This window comes from Periophthalmus magnuspinnatus, chromosome 10, assembly GCF_009829125.3.
Source record: "Periophthalmus magnuspinnatus isolate fPerMag1 chromosome 10, fPerMag1.2.pri, whole genome shotgun sequence".
Taxonomy (NCBI): domain Eukaryota; kingdom Metazoa; phylum Chordata; class Actinopteri; order Gobiiformes; family Gobiidae; genus Periophthalmus; species Periophthalmus magnuspinnatus.
The window spans coordinates 6,621,173-6,641,349 of NC_047135.1; the positions used below are offsets into that span (position 1 = coordinate 6,621,173).

Here is a 20,177-nt window from a genome sequence, read left to right on the forward strand (position 1 = left end):
TTCAATTCCAACACAAATATAGACCTAAATGTTTGCTAAGACACTTTAACTAGAAGATGATAAATTATGGGATTAGAATCTGCATACTTAGCCCCCATACACTTTTAACTGAACAGAATATTCTTTCCTTCCATTTATTTATATACCGCTTGCTCGTTTTGACTTAGAATTTACACAATTTTTTTTAACCAATAACAATAGCCAAGCTGCTGCATCACCAGTTACCAGGCAGAGGCCATATAAAACTTCTTGATCCTTCAAGTTTTGTTCAATATGCTTATCAATCATGTTAATGCATCCAAAGTATGTAACATGAATAAACAAACAATATCTCCTGCATAGCTCTAAACGTAGCCCGCCTCTGTATACTTTACATTTCACTAATAATAATACAGGTAATAGAAGTGTTGGTTTTCTCACCTTCTGGGTCCAATGAGCTCTGTCATTGCTGACTAGGATTTTTACAGCGCAAAGTCAACACTGTGCACACTGTGAGTTTCTTGAAGCATCTATGGAATAAGAAACCGGTTCTGCAGTACCTGTGGTGTGGTGGGAAGTCTCTGTTAATTAACTATTGTGGCATGGCTCTGATTGGTTGAATTGGGAATGTGTCACCTAATTGCTGCTAGAACAACAAAATGTAGTGCAGCTGATTAAACTGCCAGGGCCACGTGGTCACATCCATGGACAGGTCACATACATTATTATATTGTAGGCAGGAAGTTGACCTACTCTACTCACTGTCTTTCATTAAACACACAGATATACAGTAAAGTAGCCTAAAGTAAAAGAGTCTTAAGATAGCATAAGAAAATTTTATTCTGTCACCAGGGCTCTTTAAAAGTAGAATACTGTAACTTATAACAAACATAGCTGGTATAAAGGAAAAATCAAAGTACTTGGAAAAAATTTTTATTTCAAAAGCAGCATTACATGGAGCAACACTGAAAGACAACAATTTAAGAATAACAGTATGTAGTATGATGAAGAAATTAACACAATTATTCATATATGCTATAACATAAGTGCTGTACTGAGAACTACAGTAAAAGATTCTCTTCTGAAATAAAACAAAAATAGAAGTGCTAATTATCTCGTTATTAAGAAAGTTGCCCAGCACCTTGAATTCTCATCTTAATCTGGAAAAGCACAAAATGTTGTATTTATTGAAAAAGTTCAAAACAAAATAGTTAAAAGAATAACCAAAATATACATTTGTCAAACTTACCCACAAGGTCTGGCATCATCAGAGCATCACTTTTGGTGTGGCGGAACCTGAACACTTAATTGAACAGAAAACATCATGAGATTTTGTCATCACTGTTGTGGAAGAGCTGGTTTAAGCCGGTGTCTTACTTTGGTCACAGTTGAGGTGGCCGCGGGTGCTGGTGCCCTGGATGGGAGTGCCGCTCTCGTCCACACACCAGCACTGGCCTGTGGAGTGCCAGCACTGCTTGGACCTGTAGTTCCCCTGCTCATCGCACTGAGGCTTGTAGGTACCCATCAGTCCGGTGGCAGCAGAAGTCGCTTCAGTCTGGCACTTGGTCTTGACAACAGAAGCTAAAACACAAAATAATGACTTGAAATTTGGTCATGGTAACTTTTTGGCTGACAATTTATACAAAATAACACAGAATTTTCTAAAAACCTGGGAGTGGTGTGGGAGCCTTCTGGGCCATCTGAAAGATCAACCAGTAACGCAGCCAAGATTCCAAGCTCTGTAACAGTATTCTATTTTGTAAAGGATTGTCCCTTTTAAACTATTTTAATAAAGACAAAAGACTGTTTTTTCACCTTCCAGGAGGTCTCATTGACCTCATGCTTCAAGGTCTGGAGGTTGGCCAGGAATGACTTGTTGAAATGAGGAAGCTCAAAATCCTAAATGAAAAGAAACACTTAATAATGAACAATGGGTGCTGTGGCTAGAACTGGCCACTGGTCGTACTAAGACAACAGTGAGATGTGTAGATGTAGAGAATAAATATTATAAACCTTCATGAGCTCCAGGAGCTGTTCCTCCACACTGGGAGGACTCGGAGGCTTTGTCAGCTCCACCTATCACCACAAGGGCAGAGGTTAGAAAGTGTTATTAGTTATATGATATTATCCAGGAGGGTGGTGGCTGAAATACCTTAGATGCTGCTTTTGGTGTTGGTTTTGGTGAGTTAGCATCATCAAAGAACTCCAGGAGGGGCATGCTGGCCATGGGCATCACCATCTTCTGAGGAGCCACTGTCAAACAAAGCACAATTAATCCCATGTACTTAAACAGATTTTCTAGGACAGGTGAGAAGGTACCCCCTGGTTACCTTGTGAGCGCAGAGTCATCTGCCTCTCCATCTTCTGGTTGTTGGCCTGCAGCCCCTGTATCTGCTGCTTCTGGTCAAACACCATATACGCTGTGAAGGCCTGAGCGCACAGCAGCAGACAGACCAGAGTGGTGATCCCCGCAACCTTCAGAGCATAGCTGTTTGAGCCTCTGTTGAACCACACAAAATAGAAATTAAGAAAGAAGCATTTGACAGAAAGGTGAATACTTGTACAAATGCATCTGCACCTAATATTATGAAAGAGCATATCACCCTTTTATTTATTTATGCCCCTTAGAGCAGCACCCATCACCAGAGAGAGGGGACTGTGCATTCTCTATAAAGGCCTTGACTGTGGAAGGAGGGGATCAGGCTGACAAATCCATTATTATTTTTTTATTTTAGTTTTTTTTGTTGTTTTTTTGTTAAAAAAAAAGAGCATTTTAATCTCGTCCTATGTAAATCATTTCATATTTAATCTAAATCTAGTCGATTAAGTGAAATGATTTTCCCTTTTTTTTTTTTTTTTAGGTACTACATTTTTTTCACCAATAGAATTACACCCTGTCATTGGTTGCCAGGCAGACGTCAAATAAAAAGTCGCTCATGCCTCTATGCCAAACTCGCTGTTCCACATTTTTTGCAGAGTTTTCTGTACTCTGCAACCCCCCCAAAATAAACAAAAATTAACAAAAAACAATCGAACCCCCCCCCCCCCCCCCCCCCCCCAAAATAACAAAACAAAAAAAATGTGTTTAGGCTACTTTCTACAAATGCCTAGTCGTAGTTATGCTATTTGTATACGAAGATCTTAAGTGAAAAACATAACTATATTACTGTTTATACAAATGTAGCCTATTATTCGTGGCCCTGTTGGGTCTTGAATTCGGGGAAGCCAAACTTGAGAATGGCTTCAGTGTCCAAATAAAAACAAAACACAATCATATAACCTCCAGCGTCAAAATAACCTATTCTAGAGAAGCGTTATAACTCATTTGATATAGGCTTATGAGCTATTTTTAAATAATAAACAGATAACATGGTAAATCAAACTATGGCGTGGCTGTGCGCTCACCCTGGGGCTCCAGTGCGCTCCATCAGGGGTTGTTGGCTGCCCGTGCGGTTGTCTGCGGCCAGAGGTGCTTCTTCAGAGGGCTGGTCCATCTTCTTTTCGTCGCGCTTAATTCGCAGGATAATGAGTACACACGACACGCACACAGTAGAAATAAGGCTTAAGAGAAGGAGGAAGAAACTGATTCCAAGGTAAAGTGCGCAGGAAAGTCCCTTAATACTTGAGCAGCTCGCGCTCTGATTGGCTGATTTATGATACCGTCATATGTTGGTAGTCAGATGCTTGAAAAAGTCTAGTCTGTGTAAGTATATGTTTATTCAAGTACAATAAGAATAATAGGCCATTTTAAAGGGGCTCCAACAAAGAACAACGACCATGTACTGAAAAATACAGTGGTGTTTTATTTGTAAATTAAAAAGCACCAACAATATTAGTTACACTGTAAAAATTATTGACAACAATTACAAATCTTTACCATACAGTCCAGGAGATTAGTACCATCGATGCCTTTATGGGTTATCACTTAATACTTTAAATGGAAAGACTCAGTACTTTAGTCTGTACAGTAGTTGGCAGTGAGAAGACATAAAAGACAATCTTTGCGAAACTTCCCTGTACAACAATCCCAATTGTTCCTTTGTACAGCACGGACATTTCACACTACGGGAATGAGCAGATGGACAGAGCAAACCCAAAAACATTCAATAATTTAGGTCTAAGAGTTGCTTTTATGTACATTACAAAGTCAGGAAATCAGTGGACCAACATGTGAATTTTTGTCTCAACATTGTACAAAACTATTGCAATTAAGAGCAGCTTTTATCATCTAATCTTGACATCTACTTGCAGTGGTAAAGTCTTCAATGACAACCAAATGTTCTCAGTATACTTGGTCTTCCTGGCCACTTTATAACACTTTCCCAAACCTCCCAAATAAAGAAATGGCATAAAAAGGAGCTCAAATTTCAACAAATTATGAAAATTGAAATGTACATTATGTGAATGTTTTGGACCAGAGTGCAGAATTAATACAGTAGTTAGCTTATATTGTTTTTCACAGATTGTTGTAGTGTTTGTGTGCTTCCCTGTAAACGTTGTATTGTACATTATTTTAATATCATCATCGTCTGACTTCCTTATATATTGTGCTTACGTCATCTACCCAACTATTCCTGCTTTGGCCAATGCAGTGGTCATGAAACTGACTTAAGATGAGGCCGAGCAGCTGAATATAATAAAATTAAAATCCTAAAGTAACCTGTAACTGAGCTACAATGTTTAAATTGGTACATTCTACAATAATCCATTACAGACGGTATTAAATAATTGTTAAAACAATCTCAGGGCGAAGGAGAACAAAAAAGTACAAATAAAAAAATAAGAACCCTCATAATAGGAGTCCGTATTATGATGAAGATTCTGTCCTGGCACTTGTAAATGTAATAACTAGATTGTACCAAGGCCTATCAAATAAGGCTACAACCCAGCAGCCTCAAGAGATGAAACTCTTGCGTACAAATATTTCTCAAAGGCATTTTCGAACAATGTCACTCTTCCATGCAGTTAATGTGAAGTCTTTATATTTGCTCCAAACGCTGCAACTCATATTTAGGTTGGCATGAGGCTGTGTCCATCTCCGTCTTGTTTCTATACTCCATGTTAAGGAAGCAAAGACTATTAGATACGTTTTCCTCAAAAACAAGGTCCAGTCTTCCAAAGGACACAAAGGAGGCCAGTGCAAGCATGTCCAGGATCCTTATCCTCCATCATGATCATGTCTTGCATTTGATACATCCTGTGGAGTATATTTTCAGTTCCTCATTCCTTGCGATTGGGGTAAGTAGTGGTTTTATTTGTGGAGTTGAGCTCTCCGCTGCCGTGATGCTACCTTGTGTGGACCAACTCTTCTCTGAGCCAACTGGGCAGTGGCTGACCCATTCTGTACAGGAGCTTTGACAGTTCAATGTTGTGATCCCGATAGTACTCCCTGAGGAATGCCTGGGACTGAAGACAAGAAAGAAAAAGTTGTATGGGAAAAGGTAATAATACATTTAACACTAATATTTTATTCAACCAGTCTCACCTCTGTGCCCATGTCAGGGTACCTCCTGCCTTTGCTCTTCCCCAGACACTTGGTCTTCCCTCCTTCGAGCAGTTGACACCAGAAACCTTTCTTGGGATCAAACCTGTACATTGTGAAAAGCAGCAAGCTTTTTAGAATATTTATAGAGACTCTTATCCAAAAACTGTATTCAAGCTCATACTTACGCTAAGATTTTATGATAATTTATGATATTGGCCAGTCCCAGAAACTTTTGGATTTTGTCCATGACAGAGGCTGGTTCAGTTTTTAGCATCTGCCCATCTAAGACTAGCAGCTAGACAAAGAAACACAAACAACAAGTGTTATTTTTCATTTTCTATCTCTTCAGAAATGTTTTCTTTACCTCAACGCTACCCACCAACTCCCATTAACTGTAAGTACCATCAGTGAAAGCAAATGGCTTCCTTAAGTCACTGTTATCAGTATAATGTGATTGTTACTAAATAGTGGTTTTGAACGCACCTGACTGGAGTGATAATAGTTTAGCCAGCGCTCCATGTGCACGGCGTACCATCCCGGGACCAGGCAGCGGTTCTGCAGGACCCTCAGTCGGATGGGAGCATCTTGTCCCGCAGTGATGACTTCATGGAAGGAGTATTTCAGTGCAACTGGGTCGTCATGTGCTCTTTGGTGCTGCAGCAGAGACAGAGCATTTTAAAAATACAAGCACTACATCGCTTGTAATGTGCTCCCTTCCTGTTGTTGATATAAATGAAAAAATATTCAAGGACTACAGAGCTGTAGTGTGCAGCATAATTATTATGATTATATAGATAAAATTGGTTGATTATATATATATATATATATATATATATATATATATATATATATATATATATATGTATGTATTATATATATTATATATTATATATATCAGTGGTTCTTAACCTTGTTGGAGGTACTGAACCCCACCAGTTTCATATGCACATTCACCGAACCCTTGTTTATTGAAAAAAAAAAAAAATATATATATATATATATATATTTCAAAATCAAGACATATGTATGTTTTACTGGTGCACAAAATGAATCGTGCATTAACATCACTGTGTTCAAAGAATAAAACCAATACAATGCATGAACTCACAACAAAGACATGACCTTTTTAATACTACCACACTGAAATTATTTTCATTTTTAACATTATGTATTTCAATAATGAACTTATTGTATTTATACTATTTATTATTTTTAACATTTTAACACACACCCATCACCTAATTTCCATCACACATAATGAATATTTACTGCAAATCAGTGTGACTTCTGCTGTTGCCTTTGAGAGACCAGTTCAGAACAAGGCTTTACCTTGGCAAGTGCCACTCTCATGTCATTTTCACAGCAAAGTCTGTTCCTTTTCTTCGTTTTTATGCTATTCAAACGGCTCATTTAAGTTGGGCAGGTACTTCGGTAGGCACATCAAAGGGTGCATTTGTCGAATTGGGCCAACGTTTGAAGACGCTCGCAGTCCGCTAATCATACGAGTCGGGTGTGTGTCTTGACCTCCGCCGAACCCCTGAGACTGACTCACCGAACCCCTAGGGTTCGATCGAACCCAGGTTAAGAACTATATATATTATATATATATTTGTATATTTGTTATATTATATTATGTTATATATGTTTAGATTTGTTAAAATTTACTTTTTTAATACAAGTTGAACACATTGCATTATTAAACCTATTATTTAAGAGTTATTAATATAGAAAACTCCAAACTTTCCCAAATGTAACAAAAAACTGGAAGAATAGTGTTAATATTATTCTTTACTTGTCGCCTTTCCCCACCAACTGACACAAATACATTTGAATGACTGGATCCGAAATAACAGAGGTGGGTGGTGTAAAATCTTGCACCTCAGCAGTGATTTTTTTGGAGGTGTGCATGACTCAGAACGGACCTGATACCAGGAGTACGCTCTGTCGGCCGGGTTGATGAGGATCGTGATTATCTTTGCTTTGGGCAGGAGCGCTGCAGCCCTCTGAGCAGCCACTTCAGAATCAAAGTAGTTGGCACTCTTCTCAAAATAGTAGTCGGAGCTGGTGTTGGAAGGGAGCGGGAAGTACTCCATATACCTGGAAACAGCATAATTACAAAATATTTCATAAGACAGACGATGGTTTCATTTCATAAGAATTTAGCGGCGTGTTGTGTGGGTGTTTTCTTGTGATACAACTTGGCAATCTGCATACAATAAAAAGACAAGTAAAAATAACCACTCTGATAATCTCTATCCAACTTCCTCATGTAAAATATGCACCTGCCAACTCGTTTTGGTTTTCACAGGGACATTTTATGTACAATGCTGAAGTAATGCTTTTTAAACTCAATGTGTATATTTGTACATAAGAATGAATGTAATTTCTTTGGTTAAATGTAGCGATCATGTTTCCTACCAGTCAATGCCTCTATGATAGTTGTGCCCATTGAAGAACTGGATCTCCTCAAATGTCTCTTTGCTGGGATAGTTACTGGTCAGATCGGGATGCATGCCAAGAAACAGGTACAGTGCTGTTGTTCCTGTGTTAATGCAAAGAAACATATGAAAGATGAAGACAAGACATCATCTCTCACACGTCTATACAAATTACATGGCCATATAAAGTTGAAGTCATTGAGAAGTTCATTTATGTTTTGTCCTGTAGGGGGCACAGAAGAACCGTGTCTAACCTGTCTTCTGAGGCCCGATGACAAGCAGTTTGGGAAAGCGGTCACATGTTTTCTCTTTGGACCAGATGTCCTTGTGCCTTTTGTCCTCACAAGGATCCTGTAGCCACAAAAGATAAACAATCCCTTGTTTATTCGACAGTAAACAACAGAGATCATCTATAAACAGAATAGTGCTGCAGCAGCCAGTTCGAACAGGTTCAAATATTTGTACCTTTCAACATCATCCAACTATATCAATTAAACAAACAGCGCAAAAGGGCCATGCATTTATTCAAGGCAACTTGTGTTTGTCAGCAGAAACTGTGCAACTTTCCCAATTGACCAATATAACATTATCACATTATTGATTATTTATATATATGTAGCTATTGCACATTTCTGCCCCTTCCTGTGAGAACTAATCACATCCGTATCCATTTACATAGTGATAAATTGTATTACTTTTTGCAAGCTTGTCAAATGCTTTATAGTCCCTCATTACTCATTGGCCACACTCCATTTCAGTCATGGACACAGCTGCACTGGACTAATACAAGCCAGAATGACAGCAATAGCAAGTGAAGAAGGACACAATATCACGATGCTTTCATCATGGATTGAACTGCAAATCTTCAGGTTAGTTGGCAAATGCCTTTACTGATGAAATTAACATAAATACACCATTTTGCAAAATAAAACCTTAGTCCAACTGACCTGCCAGAGGGGGTCTCTCTCTGATGGGAACAGGCTGAAATACTTCTGAGCCAGCTGAATGGGTGGAAGAGTTTGCATCTTCAGATTGGTCCATGTATTCACAAACATCATCAGGCTTTTAAAGGTGTAGAGGCCAAGGCGATCGTTCCCATAGTTTGATAAATGGGTCATAAATATACTTATCTGTAAAAAATATGGAAAACAATAATTTCAACTGATTAGAGTTGTCTTAGTTGTTAAACACAAAGCAGACAATAATATGATTAAAGATTGAAACAAGATAATGGCAGAGCTATTTTAATATCATTAAAGCAAAGCAATCTGCACGGTGTCTGGTCATAGTAATTTAATTCTTTTGCCTAAAGGATTGTTCACGGAGATTGTGCATGCAACAAAAATCACTGATAACCTTTAACCAAGCAAAAAGAGTAGTACAAGTGAGTATAAAGCAGTGTATTCCTTTTATTTTCATTTTTTGAGTATGAGAAAAAATAACTTGACTCACAGGGTTGAGCAGAACAGTCTGGAAGAGCTCCCCTCCGTTGATGAGTTTGTCCAGTTCGTTTGGGCTGCCGGGGTAGTCTTTATAGAAAATGGTGTGCGTGAAAAGACCGCACGTCTGTCTGGGAAGCACCTGTGATATCACCAAACAGAAGGGGCAATGAAAAAGGTGAAAAAATATCACACGCTGCTGACACAAAGAGGCCCCAAACAAATGAATCCCAGCAAATAAACAGCGTCCTTCCACCGAGAGGAGTCGAGACGTCAGTACTCCAGGCAGTTACCCCACACATTGTTTGCTTTCAATAACATTCATATTATGCAGCTCATCTAGGCAAAGCAAACCTTTTATTCACTCTGAGTCTATATGGAAATTCATGGAAATGCGTTTACAGTTTGGAGTGTCTGGGGAACTGAATATCAATCATCAGTAAACAGTGGAGACTGTCCATTCAAACGGTGCTATCTCAAGGACAGGACCGGAGCGCTGAGACCACACAAGCGGTCTAAATGCCAAGACTACAAAAAGGACTGGACTGGGGCGGCAGTTGTTTGCTATCAGCACTGAAGGTCAAACGTGCAGAGAAACAGATAAGATTTTCCCTTTTCTTTAAGCCTTTTGAAGGAAAACCATTTCATTTTGCTCTTATAACTAATATTATTTTTATGGCTGCAGGTGCAGTGTAGCCAGTTGAAGTCCGGCTTTTTGGTGTTGACATTTGAGCGACTGGTTGTTTGTGGACACTTGATGCACTGCTGTGAGCCGTGTCAGCCTTGGTTATGTTGCGAGGGTTTTCTCGACAGCAGTACAAGTCCCTCATGTAAGACTAGCTTACCTCATTGTGGATTCACTGGTGCTTACAAAACTACTGAATGCTGCTATTGAGTATGTTAATGTTAGCATTATAAAAGATGTTTTTAGCACACCAGAATGAGGAGTTTGGCATAATGGATCAAATAGATATAATGGTCTAATTATTGTTATGAAAAACCAGGCCAGAGGTAATAAACTGAGTATTTCGCACAATTTTATATCAAGTCTATGGTTTCAACTTATCCTGTATGTCAGTGGTGCACAGACTGTGGTAGACAGACTGCCTCTGGTGGTCTCTTTGCAGTTTCAAAATGTATTTTATTTAGAGAAAAAAATGCACTTGTTTTTGTCCCTTTTTGGGTTTATTATTAATATAAAGAAAAGCCTTATCCATAGTGCCATTTTAGACTTGGTCTAGCTAAATTAAATCTGACAGTCCGGGTTTAGATCTGGTAGTACTCGGAAAGTCAAATAATACCTTAGATGGTGCTTAGTGTTAAAAGTCTGAGAACCACTGCTTTGAGAACCACTTCTTTTAATTGTTTTCAAATATATTTAATGTATTATAGAAGCATCACATGCTAAACCCCTTTATTACCATTTTTTTTACTTTATTAAAAGATAACTAAAAAGCTGGACTGTGCGATGGGTCTTACACTGATGCCACTATGGATGAAGCCGCGTCTGAAGCGAGCAGGTTTGAGGTGGGGGTACTCTTCGGTGCTGGTCACTTTAATGCCCCAGACCTTTTTCCAGGCATCATACAGTTGCAGGTGGACAGGATACACACCCGAGTGATGAGGGGCCACAGCGTAACCCATGTTTGTAGGGATCCCATGCTCCTGTAAACGCAACAATAAATGTGGTCAGATTTCAAAAGGCCTGTAGGCCTGTAGTATAGTGAACATTTTATATTTGAATGAATCACAGTCAATACAAAAACATGGAAGGAAAATGCTCAATGGAATAAAAAAAACAGAGGGAAGATGGAATTTTTAAGTATGTAAGATGCAATGATATACTGTCTCTACTGTCTCCATATTAAAATCATAATTTTACTATATATAACACAAAGTAATACTAGATTGCTTGATTTCACGATGTGGTCGTACTAGTTTTAGTATTAATTAGTATCTGGGTATCATTTTATGACAACCCTAAAAATTTAGCTCATTTTTTTCACCTAGGGCAGATGGACTATTCCTTAAAAAATATAAATAGTATAAAAAAGGGTGTATAGGAAGTATAAATGTGCATTTTATATGTGTGACTAATGATGCAGACTATCTGACTAGTTAGGTTGGTTTAATAGAGACTTGATTATGTCAGTACAAGCCATTAGTAATTTGAAGAGTGTTGTTTATTCTGCCGCAGATTTTGACAACAGCGCCGTTCTCACAGGCATTGCGTAGGTGGCTTGATTCTGACCTTTGACCCTGTGACTCACCATGGCAAATTTCTTATTGAGCAGCATCTGTTCGGCCAGAACCGACTGATTGTGGAAGAGATGTGGCTGCATGTGACTCCACATGTGAGGAAACCACCAGAACTCCTTCACATAGGACAGCAGCAGGTCGTCTCCAAGGTCCTCCTCATCAGAGCCTGAGATTGGACACACACAGAGTGGTCAGAGCAGCCACAGAGGAAATTACGCCGATAAAACTGTGGACAGTGACAAAGCAGTGCCAAGGGTGAAATATGGTCAGTGATGAAAAATGGAGGAAATGAGTCAAGTTCAATTTTCTGTGTGAAGAATGGGACGAGAGGAAAGAGCTGAAGCATTGAGTTATCACTGAAGAAGAGTTATTAAGCCACTATAATCAACAGTGCTCACCAGCGTGGAAGAACTTCCCTGAGAAGCCCAGATTGAACGTGAAGTTGGGGACATGGGTGCGCAGCTCCTTCTGTGTCTCTAACAAGGCCTGAGAAAGTGAGAGAAAAAAAAAAAACAGGTCAGCTGATGCACAATGCTCACTATACTAAGTGAAGATACACAAGGGTGAATTAATGAACTCCTGCACAAGCATCTAACATACATATTTTATTCTCCAAGTTTTTCAGTAAACACAAACCATGTCCCAGTTGTCTGACTCTTGATTCTGTTTGATATATTCCCCTCCTCTGATTCGCGTATTTGTTTCATTTGATCTCCATACTCCCAGCTCACACCCTTGCCTTCACTCTCTCCATCTTGTCAGGGTGTGATTCATTTCTAAAAGCGCTGCCAGTGAGCAGGCCTTGAAGCTCTCACCACAACTTTCACTGCAGTCTCTGCCTCCAACATGCGAGGGGTCTGTTCTGCTCTGAGGGGATGCGGGCAGGAGCTTTTCAACATTCTTTGTATGTCTCTGGGTCCCTGAAATATTCATTGCTGTGGAGCTTCTGTGACAGTGTGAGCAGTGGGGCCTGTCAGCTTTGAGCGGCCTACTGGGACAGGCGCATTCAGTAGAAGAAGGGGAAAGGGGTTCTAGATGACTGGCAGTGGGCAGCTGACAAAATGTGGTAGACTGTTTTTAGATGGTAGCAAAAGTTTTCTTTTTTTAATGGTCATAGTTATTAGTCAGGCGTCACGTTAAACCCACCTTCACATCTGGCTCCTTCATGCGGGTGCCCTCCTTCCCGACAAAGATGTCATCTATATCCACCAGAAGGTAGCGGTCTAGGGACAAAGACAGTCTCTTCCCTGTCAGAAAGGCCACAGCGTCCACAAACACCAACTTGTGCAGCCAAAAGACCAGGTTGTTGCCAAACAAAACTCTCTGGATGCCATCATGGAGGCCCAGGTCCTGCACCACAGAGGGGAGCAGTGCTACGTTCTGCCCGATGGAGGCCACACTGTCGGCAGACTGGGTTTTTGCCAGCAACACAGGCTCGTATGTGGAGTGGTTGGACTGAAATACGGTCCAATCGTCCCCGGGAAGAGGTCCTGGCAGGGGTTGCCCCGACCGAGTAATAAAGAGGAGCGGAGACTTGGGGTTCACGGTGCAGTCTTTCAGGCCCAAGTTGGAATGAAGGAAGAGTGGGAAGCCCTTGAGCTGGGCACTGAGCAGACTGTTTTCATTGGCCTAATCAAAACAGAGAGACAGAGTAATCAGACAGATTCATCATATACTGGAGTGATGAAGACAGAAATGTATTGGATACAATTCCTCAATTCATCCAATCATGTGTGAAATAAGGAATGTCAGGCCTAGTCAAACGTGAAGGCACAGACAGCTTATACCTGCTGCTCAATCTGCAGAGCTGACTGCAGTCAAATGAATAACCTCCTGCAGTGTCCTTTAACATTCAGAATCTGAGGGCTTTATTATTCATTAAAATCTCCTCTTCAGAAGTCGTCATTCTCCAATTCTGTCACATCTCTGTGCCACACACTACTCTACTTAATCTTTCACCACCCTGCGTGTGGACTACTCACATCAGAGTAATATTAATCATAACCATCTGTGTTTAGATGCTCATAACAACTTTGGTTCATCTCATCCTTAAAACATTTTCTGCTCTGCATTTAGAAAGTAAGGTGTTCTTTATATAGTCCAACCTTCATTACTCAATACACAGTGTAATGAACTATGCAATGATAATAAGACCTTATAGTTGGTAGAAGAAAGCAAAGACAAGAAGACAAAAAAAAAGAAAAGTTAACTGAGAAGAACTGCTGGCGACATTAAAATTAAATTGTAAAATTCTAAAATCATACTTAAAATATGAATATATCTAATCCTATTCTGGTGTGAAAATCAGCACCTCTGTTTTTACCCAGATCACTTGATGTTGTGTGTTTGCATCATTGAAATGCACACTGTACACTCCCCAATAGACAGTAAATTCCAGTGGGCTTTCCTAACCTTCACCTACGCCGCACCATCATCTATGTATGCTCGTCTATCTATATTCTTCCTGTGGCTCCGAGATGGTGATTAAAACCATAAGGCCTGAAAACTGGCCTTCGGCAGACAGGCACAGCTAGGGATTACTGGGAGAGAAAGAAGAGGTAGAAACTGCGAAAGAGTGAATAGCTAGAAGTAAAACAGAAGGAGTGAAAAACAAAGAAATAAAAAAGTCAGTGAAAGAAGAGTGGATCACAACAGATTGCAGTAAAGGAAAAGAAGAGGCAAATAGAGCAGGAACACTGAAGTGGGGAAGTGATATTGGAGCAGTCAATTCTTTGAGTCCCATCTCCTGAGACAAAGCAGATGGACAGGGTTGGAGTGTGAGAGGACAGGCTTACCTTGAAGAAGCCAATGATGCCCACACCATACTCCACACAGTATTTATCCAGCAGCTCCCTGTTCCACGCATCCAGGTTCACGTACTTCAGAATGTTCTCATAAATTACCAGTGTGAATCGCCCTCTCTCTTTGTCCGTTAGTGTGGGCATGTCCCCTTTACCAGGGGATATCTCTGTTCTATAGCGGAAACGGCCCGATTCCAAAATGGCCACAATTTCCTGACCCAATTGAGAATACTGGCTCTCCACAAACACCAGAACCACAGGATCTGTCCTTGTTCCTGCAATGTCTCCTCCAGGACCCCCTGGGACCCCCGGCAGCGGTAACAGCCTCGAAGGGGTGACCCTGAGGTCGTCCGAGTCGGCAGACGCCCCCTCTGACCCAGACACGCCCCCTCCTGAAGGCTCCAGCTCCCGCTTGACGCCATACAGGAAGTAGGCCGAGATGAAGACGCTGATGGTGCAGAAGAGGAAGAGTAGGAGCAGGGAGGTCTGCAGGGGGAGGAGACGCACCAGCCGACGGACACGGGTCACGCATCCCAGCATCGTCTCTTGGGCCTCTCTGCCCCGCCCGCTAGGCTACACGCTGCGGGGCGTGCTTAGAAAGATCTACAGGGACTATTTACAAATACTTCAGTCTCAAAGTCTCAATATAGAGAAAAACACGAAACATGCAAAGGAAGCAGCCGCAGCAGCGACTGGAGAAAGAAAGGACACGGTCTCACAATGGCTCTCCCTCATACTGCAGCACTGCTTATGTCACCATGGCAAAGAGTCGGGGGGCCTCTCAGCACTGCACAGGCTGATGCCTCGGAGGCAGTGCTGGGACGCGTCAGTGCAGAGCGATGATGGAGGACTCCATCACCTGTCCGTCATGTGAACCTGTCAACCATGTCCTGACTGAAGCTGGCCCCACGGTTTTGATTGGAGGATGATCTCTGGAGGAAAGAGGGGCCACACAGGTCATCGCAGCACCACCATCCTCAGAGGACTTTCTTCTGACCTGGAAAAACAGGAAAAAACATTACATTGAAAAACAGGACTAGACTCCTATAGCAATAAACTGCATCTTTTTGTGTGGGTTCAGTTGTGTGTGGGTGATGCGTGTGTGACTGTCACATGCCAACACTCGCAAACTCCAAGCTAGTCACAGTAAAACCTGCCAACACCCCTCCGCATGCACACGCATACCCAGCTATGTGTATCTGTAAATGTAAAAGTCATGGCTGCGCCTCCAAATAATCAATAGACAGAGTGGCAGTGACAACAAAAGCTTGAGGCAAGACAATCTACATTTTAGTCCAGTAAGACTGACTGTGAAGCTATCACCCTCGGGGACACTCGCCTTCCATTTCCTTCAAATCCTCACTAGCGACCCAAATAGAGTGCACAAAGGGAGGAAAGAAAGCCAAACTCAAATTCATAGCAGTGGTTGACAATAACAGAATTGGCAACAATAGAACCTAGTACTTTCAGAAATGCCTTCTTTTTATCGTACCTCCACACACCTGTCGCACCTTGCAACCCTTTAGTCAATATCCATCAAGAAAAGTGTGAATTACAATAGTGCGGAGCAGGACAGTGTGAACTCAAACATAACTCTCCCATTCAGAGACTCAGCAGAGAGAAGTGACAGACCATCATTACCTTTGCATGCTCAGTCCATTAAAACAAAGGGCTACTGAAGTGCGCACTCACCACACTTATAAAACCCGTGATAGAGGGTTATACAGCCACAACCATCTTAACCCAAAAGCATTAAACAATGTCCACCAAAGCCATTAGGGCTCATCAAAATCAAATTAGACATAAAATGAATTTGATAATGCCATCAATGGGAGCACTATCATTTGAGTTTTAATTAAAGGTGCACTACATTAAAAATACAAGAGAAGCCATACTACACTCATTACAGCGATACCTGCCACAGCCCTCATTTATCTTGCGCTTGATGAATTATTGATTTTTACAGCGAGACCTGAAAATGGCAAGATTTCAGATAATTTCAGAGATCAGTTTATATGCTACAAGTAATCCTTTTGTGAAGCACATTTCAGATAATGAAAAGTGGGGTTTCATTTGCCCATGAGAGGGTGAGAATAACTTGAGTAGAAGGCCTATCTTAAGTACACACTACAGAGTGAGAACAGCACAGTCAATTGTGTAATCATATATAAATGTTGTAGAAATGGAAGTATATCTTGAAGTAGTAATAGAATAGTAGATAATGATAGAAGTAAAACTACTACCACCACTACTATGACTACTTACTATGTAGGCCTGTCACAATATTAAATTTTGAAGTGCAATATATCGTTGAAATGAATATAGACAAAAAAAAATTAAATGCAATGAATAAATAACAGAATATAGAACTTATTAGTATTAGTATTAGTAGTTTGTATCTGTAATAAGTTCATTCATAATTCAACCTTCTACAGCTCAAATCTCATCGTAGTACAAAATAGTAACCAACATTTTCCCACTAATACAGATGAGTACCCATGATAAATACTGACCTCAAAAAATTATTGTTCCTCCCATCATATATTGAACAATAAGTCGATACACTAATTATTAAGACAGGATTACTATGACTACTAGTATGACTACTACTACAACCACCACTTCTGTGGGCAGTGCAATGGCTGTATTATATACATTTTATACAAGTAACAATTTTGTATAGCACTTTTCATTGAGAGGTTATGTCTCAAAGAAAGTGCATGAAGTGAAAAGCGTTGTCTTCCACCACTGGTATAGCTACAATGTAATCAAGCCGGCTCTGCACTTTGGCAGTGCTGTAGCCTGCAGCTAAGTTTAACAGGATGCCTGAATATCGCTCTGCAAGTACAAAAGAACAGATAGGAGTTCTTCTCTCTCAGCTGTGTCCAAGTTCCTCTCTTCACAGGGAAGCACAATAATGTACAGAGAGGCTGTGAAAAAGCAGTGGGCGTTCACTGAATGTATCACAAAAAACAGGCTCAGACAATGGGGCTTGTAGCTCGCAGATTGACCCCTTTAATACCTTTGTTTGTTTGTTCTTAAAAGAAACAAGAAGCGTGCTACAGCATAGCGGAGCACGATTAGCCGCAGGAAGTGAGAACGGCGCGAATTCAGAGAGCAGAGGAGAAACCCGCGGACGACTTCTAACATGGCGCTGGGAGCAAACCGTTTTCATGTCTTTTTATGTCACCAAATTCAAGCGCCACCAAGCCAAGTCTATTTATAAATTCATGGATTAGCTCAAAAATGATTCCTTGAAACACACAACAGGGGTGTTAAAGTTTATTACTCACACATTTTACAGTGTTTTTGCTCATGAAATGCAAATTGGTGCTGCATAATTTAGTGCAGTGTAAATCAGTGGAAGCAAAAACGTATGGAAATCTGCATGCATTGGCCCATTTTGTGTGACATGTAAAAACAGCTCACTTTATTGATGGCAGCTATATATTTTGAGCATTGTGTGTTTTAGCTAAGATAGCAGCAATTTCTATGCCGTTAGCTGTCGATGTTTATTCAAAATGGGGACTATGTTATCACTGAGCAGGACGCAGTTGATCCTAATGACGTTGTTGACATGGTTTGAGTGAGGAGATTAAGTAGTGGAACATAAACAGACCATAGGGACAGAAAATCTGCAGTTTGCCCCCAAGATGGCCTCCTACTCCTCCCAATGCAGCCTGTCTAAGCTCAATCCGGATCACTTTTAGGGCACAACTGGCAACAAAAGTGGACCGGATGCTGTACATTTTTATTTCTATTAAAAAATAGATAGAGATTGTCAGCTAAAATTTAAAGTATGACTAGAATTTAAATTGATTTGAAATTAGACTTTATACATTTTTCAAGATTAGAAAATAAATCTCTCTCATTATAATACAATTGAGTCCCCAGGTATTTAGCAAATGCATATTACAGCTATTTCTCAAATCTTAAATTGGTAAAATAAGGTGTTAAAATCTCACAAATGTTTGGATTAAGCATTAAATACCATTATGTTTTTTTTGTTTTGTTTTATGTGAAGTACTTTGGTCAGCTGAAGTTGTTTTAAATGTGCTATATAAATAGACTTGAATTGAATGTAACAGTAACTACTATGCACACAAAATAAGTATATTGGACTTATTATCAAACCATATACTCTCCAGTTCTTGACACACAAACAAGGGGAAAATAGGTGAATGATGTTTTATACCAGGTCTCAATACAAGCAGCTGTAATGGAGAATAGACCTAAAAGCATAGAATGTCAACACACCCATATTATTTGGCTAGTGTTTCAGTTCCTGTGCAGCTTTAAAGTAACCAAATACAAGCTCTGTCAGCTCCAATAATAGATTTAAGAAGCAAAGAGGGAAAAAATGACAACATAAAGATTTCACTGAAGCAGCCAGTACAGCCAAGAGATGTGTTAGTTTTAAAATGAGGCAAAAAAGTGCAAAGAGACCAAAGTGTTGCAGAGTGCCAGAAAGTGTCAGTGCCTCAAGTCATGCATAAAGGGGAACTAGATGAAGACTAATGTGAATCTGGCGGCCAAGCTTTCATTCTCCATATTGGAAAAGAAGCTAAATATCTGTATATAACTGCACATGCACAGGCTAAAAGTGTCCCAGAAGGGGAGGTGGCAGAGCGCGGAGAGGGGTGAAAAAGACATCAACCAAGACCTCGAGGGAACAGGCTGGTAAGAGCAATGAGGAAAGAAATGCCCCCCACCCCCAAGGTGATAATCAATCTCTAACAACAGAATACACCAATTAAATTTAAACATTTTTTTCAGCATTTTTACAGCAGCTGATGACAGCAGGTGACAACTAAACATGCAGGGGAACAAGGTTGAGCTGAAAAATGAGAGAAAAGTCATTCTTCTGTTAGTTACTGCAATTTGGTTTGTGACTGATTTTTCTAGAGAGGAATTAAAATCTGACAGAAACACAATTGTATGTCTTTCAGAGCATGTTTGCAGAGGTCTAAATGACAAGGTTAGCAGTATTTTTACATGAAGGAATTCAGTTGCAGATAATTGTAGCCATTTGGCCATTTAAATAGAACAATGGGTGAATAACTACATTTGATTAACCCTTTGAATAATTTGTTTAGCAGAAACACATTAACAAACTAAAAAAAAGTATTTATTGGACATGGATAAAAATATCAAAAGTGTTGTTAGATGCACATATTTACGATTCCGAGAATATCATCTAAAAAATAGAATAGAATTTTTTTTGCCTCACATAGTTATCAATTTCACACACCCCTATTATTTACTTCCACATGAACAGGGCAATATTGTTTTGAACCAATGATAATTTTACTCAAGTGTAGTTTTTGGCCTGTACCTCCATACAGAAGTAGGATGGTGGGTGGTCACTGATCTGCTCCCTGTTCGCGTGATGGGCAGTGGGCCAGAGTCGCACTGTTAGATTAATGAGAGACAGTGAGGAGCCCGGTGCTCAGCTGTAACAACTCTCTATTGGATAAACAACATTACGACGGACCATATGTAGTCTCGCATGTCTTCATCTCTCTCCCCCCTGTGCTCCTTCCCCACACCCTCACACCCAACCCCCTGCTCTGTGGTCCTGTTGTTTCCAAGTGTGAATAGGACGAAAGAGTCCCAGGCCGAGCGAGGGACTTGGTACATTAACACTGTCAAGTTGAGTTGCCCTAGCTGTAGGTGATCTCTTGGACAAATAAACGTATGAAAGGGGGGGGGGGACTCAGAGTGACAACTGTTTTTTTTTTTTTGAGGTCATTTAACTTCTTAATTCAAAACTAAC

General features: G+C 40.3%; 2 protein-coding genes across 2 annotated transcripts in view; both read right to left on the reverse strand.

Annotated features, from left to right (window-relative positions):
• Positions 1–896: 896 nt before the first annotated feature.
• On the reverse strand, positions 897–3,608 carry LOC117377479 (HLA class II histocompatibility antigen gamma chain-like). Its single transcript, XM_033973916.2, has 9 exons — positions 3,385–3,608; positions 2,310–2,479; positions 2,132–2,232; positions 1,993–2,055; positions 1,795–1,878; positions 1,649–1,718; positions 1,357–1,560; positions 1,229–1,282; positions 897–1,139 (listed from the first exon to the last, which is right to left on the reverse strand). Exons 1-9 carry the CDS (start codon positions 3,471–3,473, stop codon positions 1,135–1,137), a joined length of 840 nt encoding a protein of 279 aa, XP_033829807.1. The 5' UTR covers positions 3,474–3,608; the 3' UTR covers positions 897–1,134.
• Positions 3,609–3,759: 151 nt separating this feature from the next.
• Positions 3,760–20,177, reverse strand: part of ndst1a (N-deacetylase/N-sulfotransferase (heparan glucosaminyl) 1a) — a 42,245-nt gene continuing 25,827 nt past the window's right edge. Inside the window, exons 2-15 of the mRNA XM_033974248.2 lie at positions 14,396–15,398; positions 12,747–13,229; positions 11,999–12,086; positions 11,612–11,766; positions 10,821–11,006; positions 9,355–9,483; positions 8,850–9,032; positions 8,157–8,253; positions 7,883–8,006; positions 7,387–7,561; positions 5,948–6,118; positions 5,650–5,759; positions 5,465–5,567; positions 3,760–5,385 (exon numbers count right to left, since the gene is read on the reverse strand). Of these exons, the coding sequence (XP_033830139.1) occupies positions 5,266–5,385; positions 5,465–5,567; positions 5,650–5,759; positions 5,948–6,118; positions 7,387–7,561; positions 7,883–8,006; positions 8,157–8,253; positions 8,850–9,032; positions 9,355–9,483; positions 10,821–11,006; positions 11,612–11,766; positions 11,999–12,086; positions 12,747–13,229; positions 14,396–14,941 (2,670 nt within the window). The 5' untranslated portion in view covers positions 14,942–15,398 and the 3' untranslated portion in view covers positions 3,760–5,265. The remainder of the gene's footprint in view (positions 5,386–5,464; positions 5,568–5,649; positions 5,760–5,947; positions 6,119–7,386; positions 7,562–7,882; positions 8,007–8,156; positions 8,254–8,849; positions 9,033–9,354; positions 9,484–10,820; positions 11,007–11,611; positions 11,767–11,998; positions 12,087–12,746; positions 13,230–14,395; positions 15,399–20,177) is intronic.

Coding starts and splice junctions, on each gene's coding strand:
- LOC117377479 (XM_033973916.2), bottom strand. CDS start 3,473: ATGGACCAGCCCTCTGAAGAAGCACCTCTGGCCGCAGACAACCGCACG. Junction 2,480..3,384: donor GAGCGCACTGGAGCCCCAGG/GTGAGCGCACAG, acceptor GTGGTTCAACAG/AGGCTCAAACAGCTATGCTC. Junction 1,561..1,648: donor GGCTCCCACACCACTCCCAG/GTTTTTAGAAAA, acceptor TTTGTGTTTTAG/CTTCTGTTGTCAAGACCAAG.